The sequence below is a fragment of the Stegodyphus dumicola genome, chromosome 9 (assembly GCF_044657685.1).
Source record: "Stegodyphus dumicola isolate Sdum_Otavi_A_Nest chromosome 9, ASM4465768v1".
NCBI lineage: Eukaryota > Metazoa > Arthropoda > Arachnida > Araneae > Eresidae > Stegodyphus > Stegodyphus dumicola.
Window position 1 is genome coordinate 41,437,685 of NC_140776.1, and position 15,312 is coordinate 41,452,996.

Below are 15,312 nucleotides of genomic sequence, written 5' to 3' on the forward strand. Positions count from 1 at the left end.
GGTAAGCATAAATATAGAGTCCAAACGTATTTACTCTTTTTTTTTTTTTTTTTTAATTTCATTAGTTTTTCTCTTGGATTAATATAAGAGACTGTCCTAATAATTATTTGGAGTCATTCAGCGTTTTTTCTAGGAATAGCAAAAGGTTTTGAAAATACTTGAACATTGTTTATATAATTGTCATGCATCTGCTTCAGAAATGTTTTGTCGGAATAAAGAAAGTGTTCTGACAGCTATGACTGCAATGGTATCATGTTCAGTGTCAGCCACAGTAACATTTGTATTACATAATATATAACATTCCATGTTCTTACATGTATATTAATTCTGATGTGTAATTGCACTTATATCCCTTCTTCTAGGTTCAGATAAAAAAATTCTAATATGGGATATTGCTTATGGCCATTTATTAGCTGAATTAAACAGTCATACTGATACAATATATTCTCTGTGTTTTAGCAGAGAAGGAACTGTCTTAGCATCTGGTATGTATGCATTTATAATTAATTTTATTTATCATTTAAATAACTTATTTCTTATAAAATGAAATATTAAGATTTTATTATTAACTATTAGCTTTCATATATGTACCCCCCCCCCAAAAAAAAACTTGTGTTTCTTTTCTTCATTTGCTTATTTAATTTTTTTTTTTTTTTTTCTGTTGGCAGAAAAGAAATGATTTACTATATAAAATGTATGCAGCATGTAACCATTTATGTTTAAAATATTTTCCTTATAACCATAAAATACAATTGTATGGCTGAATTATATAAAAATTCTATCACAGAATGGGGGGACTAGGGTGAAATGATGTTATTTCCCACTATGTGTAAGCTATAAATCTTTTTTTTTTTTTTTTTTAATGTAATGCAAAATGTTTTGCTGCCAGCCTGCCATGATAAATTTACTTTTAAATCTGACAATATTTTTAAACAATAGGAAAAAATGTGCTAGTGCACTGTACAAACACAGCTTCAGTGTTGACTTTTGTAACTTCCATATTTTTCTGTAAAATGTTGAACACTGCTCAGTTTGAGTTTCAGATTAATTTTAAGGATTAATATATTTTGTTATTGAAGTCTGTTAAATGGTATACCAAATTTTTAATATGATCTAAAATCCAGTGGCATGTCATGTCCATTATTTACAATTTTAGAAAAAAAATGCTTTTACTATCTCTTTTAGAGGAATAAAAAGATTTAGTATGCATACAAACACCTTAACCCTTTAACTATCAAGTTATTTTGATGATTTGGGTACATAAATTGTCAATTTTTTTACTGCAAAAATCAAATGTTTACCGTTTAATTTAAAAAAAAAAACTGTAGTGCACTTTGAACAGAAACCTCTATCCTTTAAAACCTTCAGTAAAGTGCTGCCATCTGTTGAATTGAAGCCGAAATAAACATATGATATATATTCGGGTATAACAACACAAAGCATTAAAAAAAAAAAAAAAAAAATTACCTCAAGTAATACTTGGGCGTGACATCTTGGAACACCATTGTTGTGCCCGAGATTATTTTTGGCATGACAGTTAAAAGGTTAAGAGATGGTGTAGTTTGCAGAATACATAAATTTTTATATTCTATATATAACCATCTATATAGCCTCATTCTGAGTTATGACGTTTGTTTCAACTTAGGATACTTAACAGTCTTAAAATAAATTGCTTACTTTTACCTTCATTAATTAAAAAATCATTATCTTCACCTAAAAGTATAGCAAACAATGAAATATATGTTTATATGTATGAAGGAAGAAATAATACATGAACACAGCACTTCAAGAACAGAAAGACTTCGTGCTTAAAGAGTTAAAGTGTCAATTACTTTAAAAGATTGTTAGCTGAAATGTATGTATAAATATAGACATAAATCAGGGTTCGTACGATCCTTAAAAGTCCTTAATTTTGCTCATTTGACATTTCATATCATTTCTAATGATTGCCATTCTAAGTGTGAATTACGATTTCTCATGAATATGGAATTAAAATTACATGGCTCTTAACCAATCTGTTGGCGGATTTGCGTTGCAAATGATTAAAAAAAAAAAAAAAAAAAAAAAGCTACCCGAACAAAAGTATCGGTGTCTGATTGGCTATTCACCCAATCTTTCGAAACAGGAGTTATCCATAAATTTAGGCAGATTGTGACGAAAGCGTGAAGCCGGAAGTTCTTTAAGAGGTGAAAGTGATGATGAAGGTGCTTGAGAAAAAAAAGGGGGGGGGATTCTGAAAATATTTGCCAAAATCAGAGCAATTCCAACCTGGAAGGCCACAACCCTTCCGACGCCAATAGGAACGAGATGCTTGGAAAGTGCATTTACAATAAACTGTGGCTTCATCAAGCTGACTACAAAGACTGGATATTGATGGATGGCAATCCTTAAATGTGGTCTTTGTCTGAAACAAATTGAAATTTCTAGAATGGGAGAGTCAGCGCTGAAAATTCACATGAAAATTAAGTTTCGTTTTATCATCTCAATTTGTTTTTACACGGTTTTGCTTAGCTTAATTTCTGTGTTTGTTTCAATTAAGCCATAAATTAAAAAATTAATTTTAGAGGAATAAAAAGATTTAGTATTATTATATATATATATATATATATATATTTATACAGTACAAAGTCCGAGGTCTGGACTAGTCGGGACTTCGGCGATCCCAGATTTGAGATTTTTCCGGATATTAGATCATTTTAAATCTACTAAGATGGCATGTAGAAATTATAAAATTGAAAATATGAAATCGTGATTTATGAAATAATGAAGCATTTATGATTTAAAGGGTATCAAAATTTACAAAAGAAAAGAGCTTAATATTTATATGTTTACTTTATTAAACATTTCTTTCAATGTGAGTTGTTTGATTTGTTTTCTCTGCTAATACTTTAGACTAATACTATAGACATATAATTTCTTGTTCAGTTATTAAGTTCCATTGCTCAAGTCCTGTAATTGCTGTGTCGAGAATTCCGAATAACTTGTCAATCAAAATTTTTTCTCGTTCAGTAACCTCTCTGTTACTTTCTTCACTATCGGTAGCTGTATTTTCTGGATTTAGAACCATACTACAGATTTTGCCCTCCGTTATTTGATTGATGATTGGGCATTGTCATCGCAATGAAAAGCTTCTGTTTAACTTCGCTAAATTCTGCCGCCTGGTGCGGTCATGCGAGATCTGGCGCTGGTTCTGGCTTTATGTGAATAACAATTTAGTTATTCTTAATTCAAATAGCACTAAATATAATCGTTTGTCCTATGAGTATCATTAACAAAATCTATTTTTAGCATAAGGAAAGAAATTTCTGCTAAATCTCACCTTGTCAACATTTTAGTGCATTAAACTTAAATCTGTAATCGGATGATACTCTGTTATTTGGCGTCGCTGCATAATTCATCACTCAAGTTGTCATCCGTTGATAAACATGCGGTGATGAAAGCAAAATACAATAAATAATGATTCGCTATTTCGGCATCAAGGATATAAAATATTAGTTGGTGTAAAATTAACAAATGTTTCGGTTTGAGATTATGCCAAGCAGATACGCAGCTATGGAGTCAAGTTACTAATCACACAAATTTATGCTAAAACAATTATTTCTTCAATAATGAGATATTTTATTTAGTGCAAACTGAGATTAAGAATCGGGATTTCTGGCATGTTTTTTTATGATGAGGAAAAAAATCTAATGCGTGTGCGTAAAGCATACCCCTTCCCTTCAAAAAAGCCGTAAAAATTGGTTGGTGGTGGCTTTGAGGTCCGGATTTTAGATCATTCCAGATATTGAATGTCCGGATCTCGGACTTTGTACTGTATATACATATATATCTTTCAAAATATAACATACCAGTATGGATTCACTCTTTTAAAATAATTCTACTTTAATTAAACTTAGGAGATAATATAACCAATTAATCAATATTGTTTAGGAAATAAATTATATATATATATATATAGTAAAAAATGTATATTTTCACTATTCAAGTATTCACTGTGACAAGTATTCTTATCTTGTCACATGAACAGGCCTCTGTGGAAAGGGGCTTCTCTGTAAATAAAGCAATTGAAATTGAAAATTTAAGTGACTCATCATACATTTTTCAACGCACAGTATTTGATTACATAAAATTTTCTGGAGGTGTTCTTAATATCGAAATTAATAAAGAAATGAGATCAGCAGCAGCTTCTGCAAGAAGTGGAGTTCGTTATTTAGAAGTTCAGTATTTAGAAGAACAAAAATCTTTAACTAAATCTGAAAATTCAAAAAGGAAAAGAAATATTATTGAGGAAGAAATTGATTGTATGAAGCAGAAGAAGTAGATACTTTAGCAGATGAAGCTGAGACCAGCAGGAACATTGATTTGTTTATCAAAGCAAATGAACGTAGAAGAATAGTTAAATAGACATAAATAAATTAGATGTTAAAATAGCTGAAAAGATTTCAGATTTAAAAAAAGCACAAATGTTTTGTATCTTTTATTGTACAGTTTATTATTCTAGTATCTTTCAAAAAACCAAGGAAATAAATTGTATGTTTACAAATCAGTTATTTTAATCTGCAAAATATTCTTACATTGTGATTATAATAGTAGTTGACTGTGTTTAAATAAATATCAAATAAGTTAAATAATAATCATGTAAATCTCTAAAATAGTGACTGTTATTAGTGTAAAATACACTTATACATGTTTTTCAAGAAATTATGTTCCTAATTTAATGTTATCTACTTCATAACTTGTAGAGAGTTAGTTTAATTTTCAAAATTGTTTTATGGTAAGTATTAAATTGAATTTAATAATAGTGCATAATACACACTTCTGTTAGTTTCTTAAAGTGAAATTACAAACATGAAGTCGGTTGTATGGATAATTGCTTTATTCTATTCATTTTTTTGTTTGCTGATAGGTCCTTAATTTTTTCTTTGATGGTCCTTAAAAGTCCTTAATTTTCATGTAAGGAAATGTGTACGAACCCTGTAAATTACTTGAGACGTAAGCGAATTAAGGAATTTTGGTGGAGAGAACTATCTAAATATTCATAGAGGATAATTATTTATATTCTATAGTTATTGATTTATTATTTTCGATGATTATGAGTCTGTTTATATTTCTTTTCATCTTCAGTGTGTAATATTGTATAGAAAAAGCTACTTATGAACAGATTATTAAGTAACCTTTCTGCACTTTAGGAGGGGATTAATATTGTTATTATTTTAAGTTTCTGTGTTAAAAATTTAACATGCTTGATTCCATTTAGGTGGTTTGGATAACTGTATAAAATTGTGGGATGTAACCAAGTTACTAGAGGAAATTGATCTAGAAGACTTAAATATTTCACATGCCCCTAATGTAAAGTAAGTGTGAACTTTTTACTATTTTCTTATACCATATGCACAATTTTGTACATATGTATGCCTAATACGTAACAATAGTTAAATTTAATAATTGACTTTGCTTCATAAAATTCATGTTTCCATACTTTTGATTTAACAAAACTCTTAAAAGCAAGTGCATCAAATTTTTAGATCACAAGACCTATGTGTATATCTTTTTTTTTTTTTTTTTTTTTTTACAGAATTATTAAAAATATTACTGACAAACTTGAAGGCCCTATAGGGAGACGAAAATAGTAAATTTTTGTATTAGGAACTGATGTTCTTCAACGTAATCCTCAAGAAATACAGGTTTTTAAGAAACTGCAGTAAGACAATAATTGCATTGTAAAGGCTGATTGGGTTGATTAAAGCATATGCTGAGGTTTTCATTATTCTTTCATGTATTATTTGTTATTTATGCACATGGAGATGGTTGTCAGATTTCATCATAACCAAATTTTTTCTGCACTCATAATTTGTCACATTCAAAGACTTGTATAGTTTTATATGTAGTTTCAAAAACAGAAGTTTTTATTCGAAGTCTTCAAATGAGGTCCAGAACAGACTTCAGATTTCCCATTAGTATATATATAGAGAGAGAGAGATAGCTGATTTAGTTAAGAGTTTAGCTTTCCAGTTTATATAGTTGTTTCATCTGAATATGTGAAAACCTGCTTATTAGTACTTCAGCACAATTTTTTTCCCTTGCTGCAGTTTTAATTTTTTTAGCCCAGAGGGGTGTGAGACCTAAATGGCTATTAGTTTCAAAATGGCATTTTTTGTCGTTTCACTTTCTAAGTTGGTTCACTTTTCAAACTGTTGCCACCAAATATTATATTTAAAGAAACTAACTGAAGAAAAATCTGCATGAGTGCCATCAAATTTTGAATAATATAGTCATCTAACTGAGCATATAACTAACTATTTTGAATTTCTTTTATTATCTATCTATTTCAAATTTTGTAAAGCTTTAACAAATTTTTGAGTAACAAATTCAAGGATTTCAAAGCAAACAATGGCAATACTACGCGAGGAAAAAAATACATTTTTTATCTCCAGCGTGCGAGATTGTGTATTGGAAATTCTAAAGATATACTGTTTTTAAGTATTTTGTGATGTTGCTGTTTAATTGAATTTTATGTGGTTTAGGTGCCAAGAACATTATATTTAATAAAGGTAACACACAAAAGGTTAAAAAACGGTCTTTTGGTCCGAATATAAAATCTGAAAGCTTTCAGGTGTTCTTTTCGTTTTTTAAAAAGCTTAACACATTGTATCCTGCATTCTTGTCTTTGCCTTATATTAAAATAGAGGTTAATTTCATGTGTGTAATCCCGTGTGTTTTCTATGATAAGCTTACTTTCTGTATAGAGCAGGGACTCTCAACCAGGTGGTCAACCTTTTATTTATTTGTTAAGGACTTAGTTTATAAATATTAAAAACTACTTTTATTCAAATTTTGATATTTATCAATATTTTTATACCTTTTCTTTAATTTATAAAATACATTAAAAATAATCTAAATTTATAGAAATGCGTATGTGTGTTTTGAATTTTAGGAAGGGATAGGGGAATAATAATCTATCAATGGTGAAAGGAGTGCAGGGAACAAAAATGGTTGAGAACCACTGGTGTGCATGACTTGGAGGCCCTGAAATTCTTACGTCTAATTTTACTGTCCTCTTTCAAATAAACTATAAAAATTCTAGATGTTTTGTTATAAGTTGTTAGCTAAAAACATTCATTTTAAAACATTGAAAGCAACTTTCTAATTTAATTATATAAATAATGATGTTACTTAGTTGTAGTTTTAAGTGATTATATCGTTAATTAAAAAAAAATATCTCTTGTTTGTGCAGGGTCAATACAGATGCTTATCTCTTGGGATCCTTCCCTACAAAATCTACGCCAGTGTTATCTCTTCATTTTACACGGAGAAATCTCTTACTAGCTGCTGGAATGTATCATGGATGACCTCAAGCAGCCAAAATGTATATATTGTAAATAAATACGTATTTTTTGAAAGCTTTTTTCTCAAAGATAATTCTTCATCATATTGTCTTTTATGGATGAATGTTATGAAATCAGCTGTGGCTTTCATGCAGTTAATAAGTGCAATATTCATGATGGTGGGAATATTTATGATGAGCATTATGAAATAAGTTATCCAATTTTCCTAGTAACTTGTAATTCATATAACTTTCCTAGTAACTTCCTAGTTATGTAAGTTCATATATTTTAATTATTAAGAATGACTTAATGATAGCATTTGCTCAAATGAAACGTTTTTCATTAATTCAAACTTTTTGTTAGGAAATTGCTAAAATTTCAATTAAAGTACCAAGGTATTTCTCCCGTTTTCATGGTGTAGAGGTCTGCACGCTTGACGCGTGTTCGAGAGGTCCGTGGTTCGAGTTCCAGAGAGGGCATTGCTTGTTTTTCATCTCTCCTGCTTCAAAAAACCTAATGTCTAAATTATTATGTTTGAGGATAAAATCTCCAGTAATGATTTCTCTGACAACAGCTACTGAAGTTACATGCAGAGTTCAACTTCCTACTAGATTTCAAGTGGTGTTGCACTGTTGTTGTTTTCTGAAAATTTCCTTGATTACTTTGTGAGGATCTATTTATAACAACTTACAAAGCATCTTCAGCAAAGGGAATTAATGATTATTTCTTGGGATATGTTCAGAATCATAATTGCTGCTAGAAAATGTTTAATTATTATTGACACTTGCAAACATCCAAATAATTTATATAAATTGCATTGCTATTTATAGTTGCAATAGTTGTATAACCCACCAGTTGTTGGGCAGTAAGATAACTGAACACTGCTAATTTATCCCAGGTTCAAATATCTGGTTTTTCCATATATAATGTGAGTATGAGTCAGTTTTTCTGAATGCCTTGCACAATAGTTTTCCCTTCAGGCAGAGAGTTCCTATGTGCTTCATCAACTGTATTATAAATAATGAAAAATCTGTAAGTATAGATTCTATATGTGTGTTCTTTACATTATGGAAAAATGGCATCACCTACAGCCACCAGATTTTAAACACATGTAATCCTCCTCCCAAACATGTCCACCTCAAAGCCTGAATGTTGAATTTGTTTTTTTATTCATTTCATATTTTATGTTAATTTTGTTAAATTTTGATTAAGAAGCTCAGTTTAAATGCAATATGTTGTTACTACTAGACTGCTAGATGTTGTTACTGCTTGTAATAGAACATTGTTTGGGGTGGGCCAGTTGTTGCCATTCACGTTCACGATATAAGATATTTACTTTTCAAATTTAATCAACAAACTCAGCTGTTTAAAAGCAGTGTGCTGACACAGCCAAAAACAAAATACTTTTATCTTCCACACATCACTGTGTTGTGATTCAGCATAAGATTTTCAAATTTAACGTTACGAGCTAAATAATTTCAAAACAATTATGGCAGTTTTTAACAGTACTTTACTCTGTAACCTGATTAATTTAAATAAAAATGCATTTAATTTACTTGCTCAATTGGAGTTGTGTTAATAATTATACTTCATTATTCAGTACATCCATCTAGTATTAGTTTTATGACCACAGTTAAATTAAAAAAGGATACAATGTTAAATAGGAACTTTTCATTTCATAAGGGATATATGTAACATACTAAAAAAACTGTGAAGACAGCTTCAGGGCAAAGCACTACAGTACAACTCCCGACTCGATTCGGTCATTCTTGGAACCCAATGTACTCGAGACTCTCCACGCGCCAACTTGCAATACACGCGATAGCCTCAACAATGCACACTCTTGATGCACCAGCTTGACACTAGACTGACGATAGCCTGCAAGACAATAGATTTGCAGTCGACTATGAGACATCGTCTACTCCGTGTACCATCAAGGTTTATATTGCTTTTGAGAACATTCTGGGCCAAATCAGTAAGAACTCGTTACTCCATCCCTCTATGGCATATTGCCCATTTTGTTGCTGTATGGGAGATTTCTTGCCAAATGTGGCAACCCTAAACCCACTTTTTGGGAGGAAGCTATCTTACAGCAGCTGGGTATTTTGTAACTGTATAAAGATTACACTGGAATAAATGGGAAATGTAAATAATGCATGGCCCACAATTCCAATGAAATTTACTTCTCTGATCTAAGAGGCATCTAGTTATTTAACGTTATATCACAGTTAATCATATAAAGGATGTGAGCCAAAGTTTAACTCATAACATAAACTAAAGTTATACTCATCAAACATAAATAATAATTTACCCATTTAACCCCTACCTTATTTTTATATGCTTTATGAAAATTTGTTTTTGTCTTCCTTTCAGACCATTTGTATGCTTTCAAACACATAATAAATAAAAATACTGATTTATTTAATTGATACTTAATGAATCAGAAAATTCCGTTTTGAATATCTCAACTTCAGATTACAAGGTAGTATTGAATATTTTAGTGTAGATTTAATTATCTGTAATGAAATATTCAATACTACCATATCTCTGCTAATATCATCAACAAGCATATTGAAGTATATTGAAATTGGAAAAAATTTTAATTACATAATAATTTTTAAAAATAGTGATTTACAATGTATTTTAATGTTTTAAATATTTTTCCCCTTCATTTAAAACATTAATTGTAAATTATACTTAAAATTCTGTCCCATAATTGTTATTAAGGTTTTGAACATGTGAAGTTGCTGGTCACATGTCAACTTCAATGCACCAACCCAATATCTCTAAATTTTTAATAAGCTGTATGTAAGCGAGAGTAAAACTACACACAGAATTTATCAATATCTACAACTTTATTCATTACTGAAAATTTAAACAAATTAAAAATGCAATTTGTGTCTTGGAAATAACATTTTTGATATCGTATATGATTTAACCATTTTATATACTTAAATGTTGCTGATCATTCAAAATAAACTTTGCATTTACAAATTACAAATGTAAATTATACTGATAAAAAATGCATAACTATCAGATGAACAAATTTAATATGACTTCAGTTTGGAGTTAACTAACAAAACATTTTGCATTTTTATGTATGTATGTGTATTTTGAATTAGATATGCATGATTTTTTCTGAATAAATACAGCATTTTCTGCACACTGAGAATATATTTCTCTTTATAACCTCTCAAGAAAAGGGATTATAAAAATTCATCATTCATCCTGTCCATTTGGTAGTTAGCAAACATGGTGTTTCATACTTAAAATACTAAATATTGATAAATAGTGTTTCACTATTTCATAATTTAAAAATTTTAAATACATCTCAGCGAAATGAAAATACTACTATATAAATCTGAATTACTTAATCAGATTCAATAATACAAAATTTTCAAAAAACTAAGTAAGCAAATGCTTCAGAAAAATAGCTGCTCTAATTTCATATTGTTTTCCATAGAAATATTTCAAATACTAAGTCAAAGAAATGGAAGTTTTAACTATATATGTGAAATAGGTATTCTATACTAAATTTTCCATTTTCATGTTTTTGGTATTTACAATTATGTTTTTAAATAACTAAGAGGTTAAATTAGAAAATCAAAGTTGCCATCATATATATAGAGTATTACACAGTGGATTACAAGAAGAAAAAAAGTGTATATAGATATATACAGGGCCTGCTGCAAGCAAATGTTTTAACAAAAATAGTCCATTACTCAAGAATCAAAAAAGCTAATATTTAAAGTTGTAATTAAAGACTGAAATGCTGCTTTCTGCAGTTTTAATATTTAAAGGGGGGGAATTCCAAATTTATTCAGATTAGAAAATTCTTTATAAGCTTCAAAAATTTACAGTTACATTTTTTTATATTTAATATTTATAGTATTAATTTTGGCATAACATAATAATTTTATTGGTTGTACTTGGAATGCTATCACTCTTAACAAATTTAAATAAATATACTTGCATATAATTTAAAGATTATCATACATTTAACTTGGGCTGGCTCTGTATAATACATATTTACATGTATGCACAGCAGTGATAATGCATTATAAGAGTACACACAGTTATTAGTAATTTTCACACAGATTTCATACAGCAAACAATATATTTTTTACTAAGTCCCAAAATAGTATATTTCCCTGAAATATTGAATCAGAGTTATTTAGATACATTCAAGCACAACAAATTTTAAAATTAGAGCAATAATATAAAGAATTATAAAATGAATCATAAGGATATATACACATTCAAATAAAGAAAAGGTGAAAACCAAGAAATACAAAGGCTATAAAAGAAAAATTTATTATTTTAACTCAAAATATGAGTATATTTAATTGAAAATATAGTTTATTAAAAAGACAGTTTGGACAGTTTTTAATCTCATTTTGCATAAAATAATAATTTAGCATACATCTTTATTTAATGAATATCCTGTTATTTTATATTTTTATGATTCATATATGAATTTCCTACTTTTTCGTGATCCATCTGTATGTAAAGGTGTGCTCTCTATGATAATGACTACAAAAATAAATAAACAACTTGTCACAAAACAATGATACCACAATATTACAGATCACAAATAAATTCAAAGCATGTTTTCTATCTCCATGATTTAAGTTTGATAGACTAAAAATTGCATATATATAAGCATCTGCACTCAAAGAAATTTATTTATACACCTTTAGAAAATGGAATTGGATATCTTGCATATTAAACTATCAAAAATATCATGTTTGCAAAAAAATTCTCTTTATTCTGAAGAATCTATTCATATAATCACCCAATGCTGTATTAAAATAGCTGTATGAGACTATTATAAAATGTTATTTTCTGTAGTACAGTTAGAGAATTAAATAGTACATTTTTATTTAAGTATTTTTTCCAAGAAAATCTGATATGATTTACTAATTAATTTCAGAAAATATTTCAAAGTGTAAATTCTAGTGGCATTAAAAAATTATAAAGGAAGAATTTTTAATTACTTGAAATTCACAAAAATTGACTATCATTCCTAAAATATTTTGAATCATAACTGGTATTTCAATTTTAACACACAATATATTTAACTTAATTGCACTGAATATGTTTAATTCTATGTTTTGATAACTTTTATCATGAAGATAGGAAACAGTAAATACTGAATGCCATATATTTCCATGAGACATGGTAACTATATATGGTGTTATATTTTTTCATGAGGAATGACAGGTGATCTGTATCACATTCCTTCAAGACACTTATTTGCTTAGATTCTCAAGTTGTAAATGTCCAGACCATAAAACTGTGCCGAATTTTTTTTTTTTTTTTTTTTTTTTTTTATGGAAAGCTAGAGGTGTTTCTGAATGTAAAGAATAATCACAAATGGAAACATAGACATAAGGCTGGTGGTGGAGGTGGAAGAACTGCTTGTAATAGAATCCGAATGTTTGTCTGTAGGGAAAACAAAAATACATTTTAGTTTCAAGTAAACCACACAGATTTCAGATTAGTTATGAAAATAAAATACCAAGTAGCTTGAAATTCATAATTAAAAACAAAAAGCTACTATTTACTTTATAACTTTATAAATACAATTTAAAATAATTATACTTTTATCTGAAATAAATATTAATCACTGAAATGAATGCCAAGTGTAATAATTCTTTATGTACTTAAAACTCACATTCATATGAAAATACATGCACCATTATCTATTTAGAGAAATCCAAGTCATACCAAGTCTGAAATAATTTTAAATAGTTCACCAATATTTGAGAGATCTTTGATTTATTGAACTTTTTTTAGTGCTAAATTTACTTCACATGTTGTACTTGGATGTATTTAACTATTACTTGAAAATTCAAATGACATTTCCAGCAGAATTTTGCATTCACTGCGAACATCAATTATAATTTCTTTATAATTTTAAATTTATGGTTTTATAATCCTTAGCTCTTTATACATGCAGCAAACAAGCAAATCCAAAAAGGTACAAAAATACACAATTTTATATCATAATTTTCTTTCTTCATTTTCTGACATGCAATTGGTTGCATAATTAAATGAAAAATTAACAACGATAACTTCACTAAATATTCACTTCAAATTTTCACAGCAATAAGAAAATATATATTTTTGAAAGAATAAATTTAAAATAAGAATTAAAATTTATTTTTCCTGAAATTATATTTAATGCATTAAAGGCAGTTTTCTTTAAACAAATCTATTATATATATTTATATAAATATAAATATTTATATTATAATATAAATATATAAATACCTGATTAATCAGAGACAGTTAAATGATGTTATTAAACTACTAAATAAATGTGTTTAAGTAACAATAAAAAAATTAATGTACATCATTAAAAAGGTAGACAAACAAGTATATGCATGCTTTGCTTTAATATAATAGTAAAAAGCCTAAGTAGTACTTCATATTCCAAGCATAAATTGGAAAATAACTTATCACAGTATTAGAATAGCAAGAGTATCTTTTAAAGGGATAAACTAAAGAATATTAGTAGATGGGAAATTAAAAAAAAAAAAAAAAAAAAATCAAGTTATTTCCTGATTTACATGTACTGGTATACTCAGGATATAAGATATGCCATATTAATCTTTTTATTATTATATTTAAGTGAAATGTCCACACTTAGAAATCTTACCCTATATTGGCTTGTGACAAAAATCTATCCATCTACTACTGTATCATTTATTCCAAAATTTAATAGCAGGTTTTAGTGCAACTGGGGCATAATTTATTAATTTTGGTAAAAATGTTTCTTTCGCATAATTTATTAATTTTGGTAAAAATGTTTCTTTCTTATATGTACACTTTCTTATATACAAGGCTGGCCACGCAAATTGGAACACCAAGAAAGAAGAGATATCGCAACAAAATTTACTTAGTAGATAACATGTTGACCAAGTATCAAATGATTAAATTTATAGACTTCTGTGAAGTGTGGTTCCTTCCAGAATCAGTAGCCAGAGTAGCCGCCATTGTTGGAGATCACTGCTGCCACATGCCTCAGCATTGATTCAAAGAGACTTTGGGTGTGTTCTCGGGGTACAGCAGACCAAGTAGCTTTCACACGTTGCCAAAGTTGATCTGGTGTGGCAGCTTGGGAGTAATTTGGGTCAATTATTCAGCAACCATGGACCACATGTTTTCTATCGGCAAAATCCGGAGAGCGAGCGGACCAGGGAAGCAATTCAATCTGGCAATTGACGAAGAACCCTTGGACAATGCATGCCATGTGTGGTCGTGCATTATCCTGTTGAAATATGGCTTTGGGTAAGCCTTGGAGGTAAGGAAGGACTACTGGCTCAGTGGTGCACTGAGGTGGATACGATCAAACACGTCGGTCCATCATACCCTCCTGCATCCAACGGTCACATATCCGCATTACAGTTGTTTGGTTTCGTCCAGCACGACTACCGATTTCATCTGAAAGATAATCCATACTCTCGGTAGGCCACTATCCTTCCTCTGTCGAACTCAGATACTTGATCAAACGATGATCACTGTTTACTACGAGGCATAGTTGATCGCTTTTTGAAAAAAACCACAAGAAAACAGAATTGCCGAACTTGAAATCATCGAAAACTCCAAGCCAAATAGCGCTTTGAAGTTGCGCCACAGGCACGCGTGATGTGCTGAAATGAGCTGAAATTCTAATAATTTACATATCTCACCTCTGCTAATGCATGCTGTAAATTTCATGTAATTTGCAGGCTTCCTTCAGGGTGTTGCATTTACAGTGGTCAGCAGTGTATATATAAATATTATATTATAGAGAATTGTACATCAGTGATAAAAAATTACCGTACAAATTTTCATGTTTAATCATAATTAGGTTTCATAAAATAAATTTGTTGATTTAACCTTCAGATAGTTACTGTTTATTTATATTTTAAACTACACATAGCTTTAAATCAGGCAGCAACATAACACAAAAAAAGCTAATAAAAATTCAAGGTGAAAG

The 15,312-nt window shown here is 29.2% G+C and overlaps 2 protein-coding genes across 5 annotated transcripts in view; one reads left to right on the plus strand and one right to left on the minus strand.

The window, feature by feature from the left end:
- Positions 1 to 7,400, plus strand: part of Taf5 (TATA-box binding protein associated factor 5) — a 72,615-nt gene extending 65,215 nt beyond the window's left edge. Inside the window, exons 18-20 of the mRNA XM_085823362.1 lie at positions 363 to 485; positions 5,258 to 5,354; positions 7,235 to 7,400. Of these exons, the coding sequence (XP_085679488.1) occupies positions 363 to 485; positions 5,258 to 5,354; positions 7,235 to 7,349 (335 nt within the window). The 3' untranslated portion in view covers positions 7,350 to 7,400. The remainder of the gene's footprint in view (positions 1 to 362; positions 486 to 5,257; positions 5,355 to 7,234) is intronic.
- A 2,761-nt stretch (positions 7,401 to 10,161) lies between these two features.
- LOC118196054 (neural cell adhesion molecule 1-like) overlaps positions 10,162 to 15,312 on the minus strand; it is a 296,740-nt gene continuing 291,589 nt past the window's right edge. For all 4 annotated transcript variants that reach the window (XM_085823364.1, XM_085823363.1, XM_085823365.1 and 1 more), the window contains one exon: positions 10,162 to 12,770. In XM_085823364.1, the coding sequence (XP_085679490.1) occupies positions 12,667 to 12,770 (104 nt within the window). In that variant the 3' untranslated portion in view covers positions 10,162 to 12,666. The remainder of the gene's footprint in view (positions 12,771 to 15,312) is intronic.